The 15,343-nt window shown below is 40.3% G+C and overlaps 1 protein-coding gene across 1 annotated transcript; it reads right to left on the bottom strand.

The window, feature by feature from the left end:
* Nucleotides 1–8,892: 8,892 nt before the first annotated feature.
* LOC135626475 (zinc finger protein GIS3-like) lies at nt 8,893–9,863 on the bottom strand. The gene has a single exon (XM_065131800.1). It carries the CDS (start codon nt 9,738–9,740, stop codon nt 9,018–9,020), a length of 723 nt encoding a protein of 240 aa, XP_064987872.1. The 5' UTR covers nt 9,741–9,863; the 3' UTR covers nt 8,893–9,017.
* Between the last annotated feature and the right edge of the window lie 5,480 nt (nt 9,864–15,343).

Genomic DNA, 15,343 nt, shown 5'->3' with positions numbered 1-15,343 from the left:
TTACATGCTTCTCTTCGTATATGAACTTAGCCCGCTAGAAAAGATCTCATTTGTGTTATGGTTGGGTGATATTTTTGGATTGTTGACACAAATTAACCAAATTAATTGGAAAACAAGATTACCTAAGGAACAAGAAATTCAAGTATGGAAAGTAACCTTTGGATATTAAGATATGATCTTAAGGAATTCTCTTATAGATATGGAAAGGTTCAAAGAAAGTAAGGGTTTTGAACTTGGGGTTGGTTGAACTCACGACAAAGATATGTTTTTTTTTCTTTCCTTCATTTTCATACGGTGAAATTTTTTATTTTTCTCCATGAATATATGAGAAAAGTGTCAAACCATGCAAATCTTAATGTTGATCATTTCTAGGTTTATGTTATATTGTTCATCAAAGGTCTTCTCTCTCTTACCGTTTGCTTAAAAGTTTTTCTTGAATGAGTGTATCGATTACTCGTTGGTGTCATATACTATTTGCATGTCGATAGCATCTACATCCATCTCCAATCAATCTTGCTCAATTCTAGATCCAATGCGCATATGAAGGTGATCATGGCAAGAAACCTAGTTTGAGAACTCTTTTATATTTCCATCTCATCTCTGAGTCATCAATATGAACTTGGATAGAGAAGAAAGAATCAGCCTAGCTGAAGAAAGTGCAAACTTTTCCCCTCACACCATGGCGGTAAAGATGGAAGGAGCTGAGCTGATCAACTCGGTAAATTAAAGGAGAAACATCCGATAGCGAAAGGACTGACCAGTCGAAGGCAGCTATTCAAACTACTACAAAGTGATCAAACTTTTGCCTCTGATCAAACCAGTTTGATGAGAGCTCACAGTGATCTCATGTGAATGAGAATTCATCTTTTTGGTGTATCAACATGGAAATGATTGTGTTCTATGCAGTCCCACTCTCACATGCGCGCCGTTTCACCATTGTTGGGGCCTTTGGAGGCTGTGACTCGAAAACGAGGTCCCATCAGGGAACAAGATGACACTACTGTACCTGCTTTAGCGTTAATCATCTAGTGGTGTTTGCCTTCATAATAATTAGCACTTGGGTACTCTACTCCCCTAGGGCAGTTCATTGTTCCCTGGCTCTTCTCCTCCTGATATGGGTAAGCAGTGGTTGCATTGGAATCAGGGACCCATATCTTTTGAACGTTTGACATGCTTGCAAAATAGATCTCAATGAAAGCATTGACTGCTTGATTATTAATGTGTCACTAACCAGAAAGAAACTCTTTTGAAGTGTTTCCTGGTGAAAGTGGGAATCCCCACTCTTTTCTTCTCTTGTTTAATCACACATCTCCACCCACTTTTTTTGTTGGTTTGCTTGCTTTTTTTTTCGTTCCGTCTCCGGATGGCATCTCAGCTGCCTTTTGACTCATCCTCTCACTCGGAATGTGTTCGGAAACAGTGAGACAGTACTCAGTGAGAAGATCAAACGCCAGCTTTTGTTGCAAATGCTCCTAGTTTGGCCTCAACAGGCAATTCTTAATAGTGTGAGGTTCCGAAACCGGTTGTTAATCCGAATTATCGATTTTGGAGATGACCTGACCGATCAAATTTCATATTATGATGCATCTCAAGGAGAAGCCGTTGATGATAAAAAGTCATCAAAGTTGATATTGAATCTTCAATATTCTTTCACCTATAAGAGAAGTTCGTAACTATGTTTTTGGTATGATCATGATCAAATTAGTCAAGGAATAGCGGGAGTAACATCCTCGAAATGAACAATAAATATCAAAAATATGAGAAAAAATAGAAGATACGTGATGGTTGGAATGACCCTTATTTATAGTATGGGTGTTTAGGGATAAGAAATCTTTTTGACTTATTTTTCATTTAAAGAATATTATTTACTGTGATTTATGATTATGTGATAGATCCAATCAAATTATTTTATTTTTTTTTATTACGATAAATCATCGCTTATCCTCATCAACATAAGTACACAAACCTTATGATTTTGTACATTTATTGTGAATTCCGAAAAGGTGGTTAGAGAATAAATACAAGGATATAGATAATTTTTTACTTTTATGAGATATTAGTTCTCGCACTAAACATAATTTTCTTTGATATTGCTTAAGTAGTAGGTAAATTTTGGGTCTTATTATGATACCTTGGCTTCCATACTTGTTAATTAAACTAAGATTAAATGTACTTATCACTCTCCAAGATAATCTGCTCTTCTTGAAGCAGAAACTATTGATCGTTTGAAGATTCTCCTTTTGTTGGTTTTCATGTCCTCATCACTTCCATAACATTGTTTAATTTCCCTAGTTAAGACCAGGAAAATTTAGCAGCCATCAATTTCCCTAGTTATGACCAGGAAAATTTAGCAGCCATCAAGGAAGGTGACAAGGGCCAAGGTATTAAAATTCCAAGGCAGTTGTCTTCTAGAGACATCCTTTCACCATCTCATGTTAGAACACATGATAAATAAACATTCTTTCTTGCTGAATGATGATTCTTAGTGTTATTCCCTGCCTCAAAAATCTTATCAAGTTGCAGATATTCCATGATTCATGCATCCTCACCATGCAGCTCAGTCCAAAGACAATAGTGGATATCTCATTTCTGCAAGATTTTATATATATATATATATATATATATATATATATATATATATATATATATATATATATATATATATATATATATATATATATATATAGTGCTCAAGCTGTGCACTGAGAAAGAGAGCACAGGTGGTGGGGATTATAAAACAAAGTTAGATGTATTAGAATATTTGATACGAATCTTGGGATGATCTATTTATCACTGTATGCATGTTGACGAACGAATCATACTTAAATAATGCAGTCATTAAAAGAGAATATAGGATTGTGGCAGGAGAAGACCTCCATATCCTAAGAACAATATATGGAATTAACAATGAAATACAAACTCAGAAAACGACGAACGTAAGTTTCACGTGGTTGGACAATTTTCACTTATGTCTATGAGAAAAAAAATTTAAAATCCTTTTATTATATGAGGATAATAAAATATAGAAATAGATCTCTCTCTTACATAAATCAAGCTTGCATTTACTTGTACACTCTTTCTGATCAATAAATTTTCTCAATTTTTTTAGAATTAATTACTAATGAAAATCTTAGGAGCACTAAGTATTTTCTCAATATCATTTTTCTATCAAAACATAAAGGTACATAAGTATTTATATACTAATTAAACCTTGATTTTTAATCTTTTTATTTCACATAAAAAAATTTTATATTTGAAATCCTCGTTCTATGATTTGCATAATACGATAAGCGAACAATTTAACCCACCTCTTCATAGATTTTAATTAAAAAATCTACTTGTTCACCTTGGAGGTTCAAGTTGATCTAATGAGAGAATGAAGAATGAAATTATAAGGATAAAGCAAAAGGCACACTTCAAGTAGTATCATGTGAAGTCTATTTATACATAGTGAAAGAGGATATTTCTTTAACTGATAACAGAGAGATTTCCTCATGCAGTTGAGGAAATCTCATCTGCTATGTAGTTGAGAATATCTCTCTCTTATCAGAGAAAATCTCTCTGTTATCATGCCCCCGCAAGATCGAGCTCCTATCAAGGATACCGATCTTGGATCGATGAAACAAAAATAGTTTGCGTGCTAGAGGCTTCGTGAGTGAGTCTGCAAGTTGATCAGCCGTATGGACATGAGAGACACGAAGTTGATGTCTGACAACTTGATCTCGCACGAAGTGAAAGTCGATGGCGATGTGTTTCATGCGCGAGTGGAACACTGGATTGACACATAAGTAGGTAGCTCCAACATTGTCACAATATATTGTGGGAGTATGAGTAAAGCTGACTTTGAGTTCCTTGAGGAGATTTGTGATCCAGTTGAGTTCAGCAGCAGTGGTAGCAATAGCACGATATTCAGCTTCAGTTGTAGACCGGGCCACTGTCTTTTGCTTCTTAGAACTCCAGCTGATTGGATTAGACCCAAGAAAGATGACATATCCTGACGTGGAGGTTCTATCATCAAAGTTTCCCGCCCAATCAGCATCAGCAAAGGCATGGAGATGAAGTTGAGTGGTTTTGCGGAGAAAGAGACCATGATCAAGGGTCCCTTTAAGATATCGCAAAATTCGTTTAACCGCAGACCAATGTATAGCAGAAGGTTGGTGCATGTATTGAGATAATTTATTGACTGCAAATGAGATATCTGGACGAGTGAGAGCCAAGTATTGTAAGGAGCCAAGTACTTGCCGGTATTGAGTTGAGTCCGTGGTAGGGCTGCCATCACATAATTTGAGTGATTCACCAGTAGAGAGAGGAGTAGCAACTACTTTTGCATCCTGCATATTTGTCTTTGATAATAAGTCTTGAATATACTTTCTTTGAGAGAGAAAGAGACCGGAGGATGTAAATGTTGCTTCCATTCCCAAAAAGTAGCTCAATGGTCCTAAGTCTTTGAAGGAGAATCGATCAGCCAATTGATTTAAAAATGTCTGAACCTCCAAGGGATCATTGCCTGTAACAATAATATCATCTACATAAACTAGAAGATATATTGTATTGCCATGATGTTGTCGGAGGAATAAAGAGGTGTCAGACTTGGAGTTGATGAAGCCAATTGATATCAGAAACGATCCAAGTTCAGTATACCAAGCTCTAGGAGCTTGACGGAGACCATAAATGGCTTTTTGTAATTTGCAAACATGTCTCGGATACTGGTGATGAACAAAGCCAGGGGGTTGCTGCATAAAGACATCTTCAGTTAGAGTCCCTTGTAAAAAGGCATTGTTAACGTCCAGTTGTCGTAAGTTCCAACCTCTGGAGATGGCCAAACTTAGAATAAGCCGAATTGTTGTGGGTTTAACTACAGGACTAAAAGTCTCTGTAAAATCAACTCCAGGTCGTTGATGAAACCCTTTGGCTACTAATCGTGCTTTATATCGAGCAACGGACCCGTCGGGGTTTCGCTTAATTCGGAATACCCATTTACACCCGATGATATTTTGTGCAGGATGAGAGGGTACAAGAGTCCATGTGGAGTTATGTAGAAGAGCATCATATTCTTCACACATAGCTTGACGCCAATGTGAAGATTTTTGTGCTTGAGTAATTGTGGTGGGTTCACTGGTCTCAAGAGAAGAATTGGTGATAGTATGGAGGTCGAGAACCTGACGTGGTTTAAAGATACCACTTTTTGAGCGTGTTGTCATTGGATGGCTAGGAACTGCAGGTTGTGTTATTGGTAAGAGTGGTGGAGAGGCATCGACAGGATGCAAGAGAGGTTGAGTTACATCGATGGCACTAGGTAAAGAAAGTTGTTGTGTTTCTGAGGATACGACTTCAGTGGTAGGGGATACTTGTGAAGAAGGGAGGGGAGAAGGAATGGGGGGAGTGGAGAGTTGTTGAACCGGGAGAACAAAAGAATGTGGATCTTCAACAATAGAACTGGATGGTGTGGGAGGAGGTTCGTTTGAGGGTATACCCCAGGAATGAATATTTGTCGGAGTGGTATGAATGGTAAGAGATTCATGGTTTTGAAATGGAAAGGCAGATTCAACAAAAACAACATGCCGTGAAATAAAGACTTTTTGAGATTGTGGTTCGTAGCACCGAAAGGCATTATGCTCAAGAGAATATCCTATGAAGATGCAAGCTTTAGATCTTGGCGCTAACTTGTGTGGGGCATAGGGACGTAGCCACGGATAACATAAACAACCAAATATTCTAAGTTTTTGAAAGTTTGGGGATTTGGAAAATAGTTTTTCAAATGGAGACTGGTATTGAAGAACTGGAGTGAGCAAACGATTAATAAGGTAGACAGCAGTTTGAAAGGCGGCAGACCAAAAAGTTGGTGGCATGGAGGCTTGATGTAGAAGTGTGAGACCAGTTTCTACGATATGTTGATGTTTACGTTCAGCAGAGCCAACTAGTTGAGGAGTGTGTGGGGGTGACTTAAGGTGTTGGATGCCACAAGTTGAGAGGTAGGATGTGAGGGCTTGAAATTCACCTCCACCATCAGAGTAGACCGTTTTAATTGTAGACTGAAAGAAGTTTTCAACTAGCTTTTTAAAGTTGGTAAAGACTTTTGAAACTTCTGATTTATGACGAAGAGGATATAGCCATGTGTATTTAGTAAAATAGTCGACAAAAATAACATAAAAGCTAAACTTGTCAAAAGAAGTGACAGGAGCAGGGCCCCAAACATCAGTATAAATAATTTCAAATGGTTTAGAACATGATATAGAGGAAACACTGAAAGGAAGTCTATGACTTTTATTATGAAGACAAGCATCACAATAAGTGGCAACCCTATTATTTGTAAGAGTAGGAAGAGAATAACGAGAAAGTAATTTATTTTGGATAGGGAGAGAGGGATGACCGAGACGACGATGCCACACATCGATTGAAGCTGCAACGGAGGAGTAAGCAGTGGGCTATTTTATTTGTGGAAGTGACGGCCATTCATAAACATTGTCCTTACTCTGGCCTTGGACCAATGATGCCCCCGTGCTCAAATCCTTAACAAGAAAAGAGTTAGGAAAGAATTCAATGGAGGTATTATTTTGTTTGCAAAATTGAGAAACGGAAATGAGATTTCGTTTAATGTAAGGTGCACATAAAACATCATCGAGTGTGAAGGTTGTGGTAGGTGAATTAAGCAATGTAGAACCCGTATGAGTAATAGGAATTCCTTTACCGTCACCGATGATGATGTCCTTAGTGCCACCATAGTTGTTGTGGATGGACAAGTTCTGGAGATCTGAGGTGATGTGGTGGGATGCGCTAGAGTCCACAATCCAATTATGATCACTGGTCGTTGGAGTAGTCGTGAGATTTGCTTGAGGCCAATGTGATTGAGCAGGAAGTCTGGGTCGAGATCGACAGACCTTTGCAGAGTGACCGACTTTATCACATAGTTGGCAAACAATTCTTTGTTGGTTTGTGTAGTGAGGGCGCCAGGACTGCGGATGATTGAAGAAGCCACCTTGGTTGTTGTGATTGGAATGTTGAGGATGAGGAGGAGGAATAGTTGGTTTGGAGCTCATAGGTTCAGAAGGTGTCTTGGTCAAACCTTTGTTGACAATCTTGTTATACGAATTGCCCCTCCTTTTTTGAGTGACTTGAGCTGTGATGGATGGTCCTGGCGGTTTGTCCTCGCGCTTGAGATATATCTCAAAGTCAATCAGCTTGTCGAAAAGTTCTTCGAATGTGATTGGTGAATCACGCGCCCGTATTACTGCTGCCAATTCCTTGTACTCGTCTCCGAGGCCATTGAGGATATGAACAGTAACTTCTTCATCACTGAGGGAATGACCTACCAAGGCCAAGTTATCGATGATAACCTTTATGTTATGTAGATAATCAGCAATATTACTTCCCTCTTGTTTTATCTTCATGAGGCTGGATAGAAGACTAAGAATGCGAGTGCGAGAACGATTGGCCAAGGTGGTTTGCAACTTGCGCCAAGCTTCGGCAGCAGTGTCACATGAAGAAATGAGTGGGGCAAGGGATCCAGCGACCGAGGCTTGAATTGCTTGAAGAATGAGGCGATCCTGGCGTAACCATAGTTTGTGATCCGGATTTGGTACTGGATCGGATGCGCCTGGGATGTTGAGCATCGCCGGTGGACAACGAAGAGAGCCATCGACATAGCCTAGAAGATCATAGCCAAATAGTATATTAGAGAATTGAGCACGCCATGATGCGTAGTTACCACCGTTGGATAATTTGAAGGGGATGAGGGTTGCTGCATTTATGAAGATAAGGTTTGTATGTGGGAAGATACTATGGTTCCCTGCGGGAACAGTAATGGGAGCATCAGAGGTAGATGATGATGACATATGGAAGATATGATCAGGGAGAAAGAAGTGTTAGTATAGATAATGTCACCTGAGGTTGTGGCAAATAAGATCTGTGAAAGAATAAGGTCTTCGTTGAAGGAAAAGACCTATGCAAGATGGTGTAAAGCTGTAGATTTCTATGCAGCGATTCTATAGGAGGGACTCTGGGCAGTGATGCAGCTAGTGGCGTGATCAGCTTTGTGCAAGACAACTGCAGATCGAAGGCTGCTTGTCTCTGCGAAGGTAGAGCAGGATGCTGGCTGCTGGGAGGCCTGCACCTAGAAGGTCCTCTCGGAAGCAGTAAGGATAATGTTGCCGGAGTCAAGGATAGCGGTGGCGGAAGCGTTGGAGGGAGAAGGCCAGGAGCTGGTCGATGGACCAGCACGCGGAAGCAGAGCAGATCTGGCAGATCTGGAGCAGAGGGTCAGTGACGAGGCGCTGGCAGCGATGAAAGGTGGGAAGATGATGATGCAGCAGCAGCTTCCATGGCCTGACGTGAAGCTGATGGGTGAGGTTGAAAGACTCAAAGAGGAGAACGCCGCTCTGATACCATGATAGAATGAGAGAATGAAGAATGAAATTATAAGGATAAAGCAAAAGGCACACTTCAAGTAGTATCATGTGAAGTCTATTTATACATAGTGAAAGAGGATATTTCTTTAACTGATAACAGAGAGATTTCCTCATGCAGTTGAGGAAATCTCATCTGCTATGCAGTTGAGGAAATCTCATCTGCTATGCAGTTGAGAATATCTCTCTCTTATCAGAGAAAATCTCTCTGTTATCACAAGTCACTTTGATTTTAATTAAAATAGTTTTTTTTTCTTTGTTTTTTGCTCTTCTCTTCTCATATTTCGATTATAGAACATCTTGCTTCAAGGATACTTCTCTTCTCGTATTTTCGGTGATGAGACATTTGCTTCAAGGGTAAAATGAAAGAGTTACCTTTCGATTGTAAAGCTAGTTCACATTGATCTTAGTTCATTGTTCTTTTTTAATCTTAGATCGTCGTTGGAGGCGATAAATGACTTGCTAAACATCATCCTCTCATGGATGCAAATTAAACCAAAAATCGCCATGAAAGACAAAAGGAAAAGAAGAATGTACAGCGTCTACACTAAGCCTTCTTTTGAAGCATTCATCGTCTTATCAGAAACCGAGTCACATAGTGATGACTACACCGAGTCACATCCGGGTGGGAGCCAGGCCGAGTTGGAGGTCCAACTCGAACGAGTCTTCCGCTCCCGCCAAGTCTGTGCCCATCTTGCCGGGCCCGGAGACCGTGAACCTGGCGAACGAGGTCGGCCCCGCGATCGAGCTCTCGTCGTACAGCTGCCAGCCATCGCCTTCTCCGCCGCCGGCGGCAGCGTAGGAGTAGTAGGCGGGCGTCACCGGAGGAACACGAGCAGCGGTGGAGGGGAAGACACAGCCGTGCGAGACGTGGAACGGCGGGCCCGGCGACGCGCTGGAGAAGTAGACCCACCCGGTGGGGCCTCCGGCGGCGGTGGGGGGGTCCTGGAGGAGGTGGGGCGGCGGCGTGAAGGCCGATACTATAGGGTTGCGTGGGTACAGCGTGCCGGCGAGGCCGCCTCCGCCGTGGAGGTGGTGCTGCTGCTGCTGCTGCATCTGGGCGGAGTTCTTCAGCCTTTGCCGCTCCTTCTTGTGCGCGTTCTGGTGGCCGCCCAGCGCCTGCGAGTTGGCGAACTCGCGGCAGCAGTACTGGCACTCGTACTTCCTCCCGTCTCCTCCCTCTCCCACTCCACCAGCCGGCGCGGCAGCGGTGGCCGTGGTCGCCGTGGATGACGAGGAGTCGGATCCCGGTCCGGTCTCCTCCTCGGAAACCTGGAAGCCAAATAGCTTCATCCGTATGCTGCTGCCCTTCTTCGACTTACACTGTATCCCCGACATCTCTCTCTAATAAATAGTATAGAAGCATAAAGAGAGAAAGAAGAAGAAGAAGACTGGTTGCATGTGGGTTCAGGCAGATTAGGTTGATCTCTCTCTCTCTCTCTCTCTCTCTCTCTCTCTCTGTCGCTCGCTCGCTCTCTCTTTCTCTTATATATCTTAAGAAAGAGGCACAATGATACAAGGTTGAACAAAGAAAAAGAGACAGCTCCATGGTCTACAGGTTCTATCAATAAACAATGGTGAGAGGGAACAGAAATGGATGACATGAATGACTACCCACTCCAAGAACTGAAATCATAACTGTGCATGAGTGTGCGACAGAGGTTGGGTGTGGACATCCCAAGAGGGAAGGGGTGAATGCATGACGTGGGGAAGAGAGGACACCGCAGGAAGACCCTAAAAAAAATTACGGGAACAGGAAGTCCCCAGATTGCGCTTGTCTTGGCCTTTTGTTTGCGAGGGCATCTGTTGTTGTCTAAGATTCTGTGTGACTCCTGCTTGGGGGCTACTCTATGGCTCTACTGTAGTATATTATATAAGAGGAAAGCTTTGCTGTGTACACTGCTGGATCATAGGCATATAATGGTTGTTGATTGCCATAATATAATAATAGTTTGGTTGATAATGGCAAAGGGTGTGAGTGTTAGTGGGTGCCACTTTGCCTCAGCACTACTAGTTTGTGACTCTCGAGTGGTGGTGCCACCATGTTGGGAGTCTGCTTCCCCCCTGTATTGTATTATAAGAGATGAAACGTTCATAGGTAACTCGATGCCCGTAGAAAGTGATTATAAGCTTCCTGTTGGTTTTCTTGGCAAGTGGTAGTGGCTGCAGAGCCTCAATATGTTTGCTGGCATGCATTTGAGATATGTGCTCTGGTGATGCACTCTACTACTAGACTTTCTTGGAATCTAAAGCTTTTCACACTTTCAATTGATAGATTAGCTAATTAGGTTGCTTCTAATAACAAAATTTAAAAACTAATCCAATTTGGGGTGCCATTTTTTATTGTGGATAAGGTATACTAGCTTTTTTAAAAGACAATGAAATGATGCTATCTTCATCAAGTTGTAGAAAGCTCAAAGCTTTGGGAGGGTTTCCTTTTGAAAGTTTCTGGTTTGAGGAGATGTATTTTTCCAGTTCTTTTGCTTTACCTTCCTGTTTGATTTTTCTCTTGAATACCTCTGATACTCTGTTCTTCTTCTTCTTCTTCTTCTTCTTCTTCTTCTTCTTCTTCTTCTTCTTCTTCTTTTCAATTGTTTATTGCTGTACCAATTCTTGACATGTAATTTAAATTAAAATGCATTAATGACAGAATACTAGTGGATAAAATAAGACCGCAAAAGGTTTTGGTTTAGACATTGTTTGAAAAAAGGAAGTGGTTTGTGCATCCACCCTTCCAGAAAAATGGATAGTGACCATCAAAAGGCTTGAGAATGGCCACCAAGGATTTAACATGTTAATCTTACTTGCTTTTAGATCAAGAACAGGAGTTTCCAAGTGAATTAGCCATGGAAGACAAGAACTCAACGTCCATTACTTTGACAGTAGGTTTGGCAAACCTATTGTTTGTAAAGAGAAGACAAGAATATCATCAACTTTGTTTCACCTTTATGCACATTCTGATGTGGTGAAGTCATCATGATTGACATTATGTTCACTTTGTTTCACCTAGTGTTTGCCTATGTCAAATCTATTTCATTATGTTCGTTTTGGACTCATTCAAGGAAGGGTCCACATCAGATCTCGCTTTTCCTTTGTAAGTTTCCACATATCAAAATTACATTTTCATGAAGGAAATCTAGCATAATCTTACTGAATACAAAGAGTCTAAAATATTCTCCATCGTTATCTCCATAAAAATAAAAAGAAAGTGAACTTCCAATCTCCTCCAGTCCAAACTCTTCTCTCAACGCTCATGCACACACAACTGGCTTTCCAATTCCATGGTGATCTTATCCAATTACGATTAGATATGAATTGCATAGAAGATAACTATGAAAATATCAATTGGAAGTCTAGAATCATCAAACATAAAAAAAGGCTCACTTGAAATCTTTTGAGCTCCCAAGAAGAATCATGTTGACTGACTTTTATGGTTTATGAAATTTGTATGAGGAAACTATGGTTTCTAAACATACGGTGTTAGAAACACTTGCTCCATGGAATATATATTTTGCTGTTACTGCACATCATCACCAATCATTCACTAATATCTGAATTCCTTGCACCTGAGCAGGCAATCTGGAGTCGGTTGTCTCTCCTAACATGGAGTTTTTTCTTTTCTTATCTTTCACAAGGAATCAGCCTGTTCAGCTTCAATATCCATGGGGTCATCAACTTCTCCTGTCACAGGTGGTGCCACCATCTGATAAAAGCACTTCACCTAGGCCTTGATCATGCCCTCTAAGAATCTTGTTAACCGAGAAGACCGCATTACAAGATTTTGCGAATCTTGAGTAAGGTCCACCAAGTTGTGCTCCCAAAGGAAAATGTATTGGTTGATTAGTCCTTATTCCAATATCTAATACATGATGACCTCACCATGCCTCTTAAAATATACTTCACTGTCAGCCATCTTACTTTCTTTGAATTCTGTAAGAAGCCCCATCAAGACTGAAACCAAGAGGGTTGTATTAATAACTGCATAGATATCTTCTTTTAGACCAACTTGAGATCATGTTTACTATCCAAGCAATGAGGGAAGAGCCTTTTAGTGTTATTTTGTATTCCAAGTGACATTACCTACTCCATTAGAAAAAAGAAGGATTTGTGCTAGGGTGGATTTCACCTAAAGTCATGTGAAGTGATTGTATAAGCATACTTGATTAATCAATGACCTAGAAACAAAACCTAACATGGTCTAGAATGTAAAAGTGTATCATAAGTATGAATTAATCCCATCATCTCAATTTAATATAGTTGCTATGTGGCCCGCGAAGTAAATTAACTCTTGTTGAGAAGACAAGAACATGCAGCTTAGAGCTTTATTTGCTTGCTTAGATATCCACCAAAGCAAACAGCATGACGTAGGTTCGGATTACAAACGTCTAGAGATCACACTTAGATGCCTATTGAGAGGGTGACTAGGGTGGACTGGCAAAAGCTTTTGCAAACCAATCTTTGATCTTTGGAACCATTGGTGATCAGAAAAAGTATCGGTACTGCATTTGCTGTTGTCAATGATATTATATAATCAACCTCTTACCAAGGAAGGACATAACAGAGCTTTTGATTAAGAGAAGTCCTACCTTCTGATATATGTATGCTGCAAGTTGCTTTGGTTGTTATTAGTAGTAACAACAGGCTTCAAATCATATTTCAACTTTTTGAGAGCTTCAATCGGTTGGCACCCTACTAATCACCCTTTTGTGCACTAATGTCAAACATACAGCTATCTAATCTATTTTAACCATTTCTTTATCAACCTACACTTTTAAACAGTCCTCAACCAGATAGATTTTTCTGCGCTATGTTGCTCATTAAACAGAGACTTTATCTGGCTATTACATTAAACGAAGTTTTTCTTTTCTTTTTGCTGTTCTGCAATTTCCTTGTTGAACACTAGACAGGTTTCTTGGATCTTTGGAGAACATAATTTTTAGTTGATTATTATGGATTCTTTAAGTGATCCAATCAAAATCACCTAATGTGCACCTTAGTATGAAAAGGTGGGTCATTTCAAACAAAAGGTCATCAACTACCAATCTCCACCTAGAGATATTCCACCTTAAAGCAGAATCCACCCATCAAGGTGCAACATTTTCTATGGTTTTTCTGTTTGCTTAGATAACAATGTTAATTGCAAGCATATTTTTATTTTGACTTGACAAATACCTACCAATGAGGACATTAGTTTCCCTTTCATCCACATCTCCATCACCATCTTCTTCTTCATCCTTAATATTTTCCAATCAAATTTCCGAAAGTCTTCTTTCAATACTTACGAAACTAATACAAGTGAAACTTAGTTACAATGCTCTGGCACAACCATGGTTACTGAAAGATGAAGAATTACCAGACAACAGTGTGAACTGCTGATCAAAATTAGAATCAGGAAGTGCAACACCTACTATCTCGTTGATGGTGTTGCTATGTAAATTTGACTTAGGAGATCATCAATCCAAATAAATAATTCCTATATGTTTCTAGGGATTGAGCTGGCACATGAAGCTGGATGTGTCATGGATTCATTAGCTGACAATTAAGCCCGAAGGCATTTGATCAAGGATTAAGACATTTAAATACTAAAACAAAACCAGGTGCCAAACCTGATAAGTAACCTAATAGTAAGCCTAGGCCAGTACTGAGTTGTTGCATTGGCTCTTTTCGGGCATCCCTTTTCAATGAAAATAGTCTAAGGTCTTCACCTACTGCTAATTGAGGCCTGTTTTAAGCCCATTACCACAGCTTTGCCAAACCCTACCTGTTGTTTTGAGTAGCTAGAGTTCAAAATATAGTTGATGGTTATGCACCAATTTATTCCTGATGTGTCCTTAATATATATTACAATTTCATTTTAACAGCTTAATGCTAAATAACTGATTCCTGATGTGACATTAATATATATTTCAATTTGATTGTTACAGGTTAATAATGCTAATAAGTTCTATTTTCCAGAATGCTGGATCATATATATCATGCGATAAAACAATGTAATATGTCTTAAGAATTAAGAGAGAAGCAGCAGAAAGTACTGACTAAATGGATGATTTGCCTAATGCCTTGTGTCCACATGAAGGGAGATTGTTCTCGTCAAAGCTCCATGAGACAGAGAAAACACCCCCTCTCTTAATAGCTTAACTGACTTGGTTGGGATGATTCAATATTCTCAGCAAATTCCATGATGCCTATACATCTTAAGCTTTATTAGCATGTGAAAAGAAATTTAGAGTTTCTTAGTTCTGTTACTTGCTATACGATGATCAAGCAGTTGATAATAGTTCTGCAAATTGAAGAAGAAGACAACTGGAGATTAGCTAAGAATGTAGAGAAATGGATAACGGAGTTCACATAGTTGCTGTACATGGTTTCATGGCAACAAGAGCAAGTAAAAATGTTCACATAAAAGGAATGCAGAATTACAAGGAATGATCAAACAATCTGAACTCAACCAATCTGCTCACAATCTACCACGCGGCACTACTCAAAACCATACTTCTTATCTACCGCATTATATGCAATGATAGGAAGGACGGTAAGTATATTGGCACACAAAGAACGAGGACAAGTAAGCTACCAACCCCTCCATGTGGTGGTGCGACCCCGAAAACTCTTGACATTACCACCTTTGCCTTGCTTATCTTCCTCATGAATTGCTGTCGATGCCACAATGGACAGCTCCGTCAGCTCCTTGAGGCATGAGTAGCTCCTCCTCGCGGCGACCAATCCGCTACCCATCCTATTCATCGCAGCTTTGGGTGCCACCGGCGGCGGGGGCGACGGTGTCATGGATGTCTCCATGGGCTTCTTGTTCTCCTTCCTGCGTGCAATGGAGAAGTCGGGCACGGAGCGCGTCAGCGACGAGTTAGCCGTCGGCATCTTGGTAGGTGTAGTGAACGTAGGAGCCGGTGATTCTGCTCCCGTTCTTCTTAGCTTCCGGTCTC

Source organism: Musa acuminata, chromosome BXJ2-11 (genome assembly GCF_036884655.1).
Source record: "Musa acuminata AAA Group cultivar baxijiao chromosome BXJ2-11, Cavendish_Baxijiao_AAA, whole genome shotgun sequence".
Lineage (NCBI taxonomy): Eukaryota > Viridiplantae > Streptophyta > Magnoliopsida > Zingiberales > Musaceae > Musa > Musa acuminata.
The sequence above is the reverse complement of the archived record's forward strand: the minus strand, read 5'-3'. Positions and strand labels throughout refer to the sequence as shown.

Bases quoted from the DNA above. Each gene is read 5' to 3' on its own strand.
- LOC135626475 (XM_065131800.1), bottom strand. From the start codon at position 9,740: ATGTCGGGGATACAGTGTAAGTCGAAGAAGGGCAGCAGCATACGGATG.